The sequence below is a fragment of the Chondrus crispus genome, genomic scaffold (genome assembly GCF_000350225.1).
Source record: "Chondrus crispus Stackhouse genomic scaffold, scaffold_139, whole genome shotgun sequence".
Taxonomy (NCBI): Eukaryota; Rhodophyta; class Florideophyceae; order Gigartinales; family Gigartinaceae; genus Chondrus; species Chondrus crispus.
In genome coordinates this window covers 110,931-113,571 of record NW_005179011.1, presented here as the reverse complement: position 1 = coordinate 113,571, position 2,641 = coordinate 110,931, and the positions used below count along the sequence as shown (strand labels likewise).

General features: G+C 47.3%; 2 protein-coding genes across 2 annotated transcripts; both read right to left on the bottom strand.

The window, feature by feature from the left end:
* Positions 1 to 92: 92 nt before the first annotated feature.
* On the bottom strand, positions 93 to 437 carry CHC_T00002447001 (hypothetical protein). The gene has a single exon (XM_005713626.1). It carries the CDS (start codon positions 435 to 437, stop codon positions 93 to 95), a length of 345 nt encoding a protein of 114 aa, XP_005713683.1.
* A 351-nt stretch (positions 438 to 788) lies between these two features.
* CHC_T00002446001 (hypothetical protein) lies at positions 789 to 923 on the bottom strand. Its single transcript, XM_005713625.1, has one exon. It carries the CDS (start codon positions 921 to 923, stop codon positions 789 to 791), a length of 135 nt encoding a protein of 44 aa, XP_005713682.1.
* Between the last annotated feature and the right edge of the window lie 1,718 nt (positions 924 to 2,641).

Sequence of the window (2,641 nt, the reverse complement as noted above, 5' to 3'; positions counted from 1 at the left end):
GACCCCGCCGAGTTTATTCATTCCGAATCGGCCAGGTTCATGGACCTCATTCAAAACGGCGCTCCGCCCAAGTTGTTTGACAACGACGACGCCTACACGTCGCGCCAAGTCCTCGCGTCGCTGAGCTTGCTCACGATGCCGGACGTGAACATCACCGAATTCCCGGCCTTTTTGGATGCGTCTGGTGAGACGTGGAGAGTCACGTTGTCGCACTGCCTGACCCCGCTGGATTTTCTGCAGGGATCGTTGCGCGAGTACAACGTCACTCGCTTCCAAAAGTCGGCACTGAGGGGGAGCAAGACGCTGTTCCGAGGCCCGTCACGATCGACAATGCCGCCGAATGCATTCTCGTTCTTGAGTGGCTCCGCCTCATTCGTATTTGCAGATGCGGACATGTGCATCACGTCGTGTAGAGTGCTGTCAGCGTTGTTTGTCATGAGCTACGACATCGACACGTACGGCGTGGTGCATAGGACGCTAGTGCAAACGACGCACAGCTTGCTAATGTGCAAAGAGCAGACGGAGCGATTTCTGACTGTTCGAGAGGCGCCGGCAAGGGATGGAAGAGGGGCTGGGAGTTTGTTTGAACGCGTAGATGCGCTACGGAAATTGGGGGACATCATGCAGTTTAGCTCCGATTATGAAATGGTGGCGGCAATTGACGACGCTATCAAGTTGGCTATGTACCGCATTATTGGTACGTTCCATACGCACATGTACAACTTTGTAGACGGAAATGAGGTCACGTGGGATAGATCTTTGGACAGGCAATTAAGGGACTTTCTCAGCTACAACACTTCGTAGCCAGGTTGGCGTGAAAGACAGGTAAAGCAACTAATCACCACTGCAATAGACATAGGTTCATAGTTGTTCTCCTCTTGAGCTGCTCGTCGCAGAATTGCGGGTGAAATTTGGAGGGCCATTCTGTCATCAAAACTAATTTAGTACATGTTTGCAATCTATCCACCCGATCTGCGACACTTCCCCGCGCACCGAGCCATGGGGTTGTCGCAGTCAATTTTTGGCTAGCCCCTCACGTCTCACAGGGACAAAGCGACTCTTCCAGTGCCATTCTCATGCGGTCCTTTGAAGCAGAAGAGAGGACAAACGGCCGCATAGAGAAAGAAATGTCCTTAAAGCAGTCACAGCGGCTCCGTCCAGGCCAAGCCGTACGAGGCGGCAGGGGAATTCAGGTGTTCACGCTCATTGGTTGAAAAATAGATCTATTTTTCTCGCATTGCTGTCGGAAGATGTTGTCATTGCTGGACAGTTTGAGAAATGTCTCAACTTTTGTTCTTCCTTTTCCTTGTCCCAAGGCTGTCTACCCTTGAATGGTCGACTTTATTGAGAGAGTATTGGGGCGGCCCGACACTAGAGCATCACGGTCTACGGAGGGTCTACGGAGGGTCTGTAGAGCAACTGTCTACCCTTCGAAGGGTAGACGCATGCGATTTGACCTCATATGAGGTCAGGCATGGCCTCATATGAGGCCAGCTTTTTTTTTGCAAAAATATATACATTAAATCGAAACTTTATAAAGTTAGTTTGGACACCATTTCTTTAACGCATATGCCCTCGGCAATAACATCTTGCAAAACATTGGGATGGCAGTTGTCAATACACAGAGAGACTAAGAATCTAATGAAGTTTCAATGGTCAGTTGACTTTTTAAACAGGCGTTTTGGTTTCGAAGATATCAACGTAAAACGTTTTGAGGTTAGTCAAAAAGGCTTCTTTTTCAGGCATTCTAAAAATGGCCGGAAAAGACGTGCAGATCTCACCGAACTCCACCCTTCCGCAACGCAGAATTCAACTGCAGTGGTGTGAGTATCTTTTTCCATCTTGCTGAGCTAGCACAAGTCGAGAAAAAATAAGTTGAAAAGTGACCTCATATGAGGTCATTTGTCGTCTAGACACTAAGCTCTGTTCTCCGAGCGCATATTTCAATCCCCAGTTTAGTATCTCATCAACCTTGACCGATTCGAGACAAAAAAATAAAGGAGGTCGAGATCAGAATTAGCATGATATCAAAGCTTCACAGGTCATGATTCTCTCACGATCTCAATTTTGCAAAAGTTGTCCAGAAGAGATGTAGTTGTTCAAAGGGTTGCTCCACATTTTGCAAACTTTCTGGAAGGAAAAGAGGAGTGTTGGGACCATTTTTAGGAGGTCGCTCCACAAACACTTGAAAAGTGACCCTCTTTCACATGTGTCTTTGAAAAATGAAACGGAGATATAGATTTGACATTAGTTCCGAGAGAAACAAGCTTTTTTTGAGTATACTCACATGAAGTATTTAGCCACCTAGTACTCGGATGAGACTGGTCAAGGGTTAGAGTTTGAAATTAAAGGGCAGTGGCGTACGAATCTGGCGCAATGGTCGCACGACGACCAGCTTTTGCAAACTCTGGTTCATCACAAGCGCAGAAGCATCATAGCAAACTAGTTTTAACAGCTGAGTCAATATCCGTTGTCCTCGAGGCCACATGTTTGGGTCTCAGGAACGGAGTATTGTGTAGAGCGGATGTATTGTATCTCTATATGCCTTGGAAGCATATATGCGAAACGGCTCAATGGGGACCGCGAAATTGCTCGTGGATGCAGTCCAATAAACGTTTGTTAGTTTCTGTGCGTTAGGCTT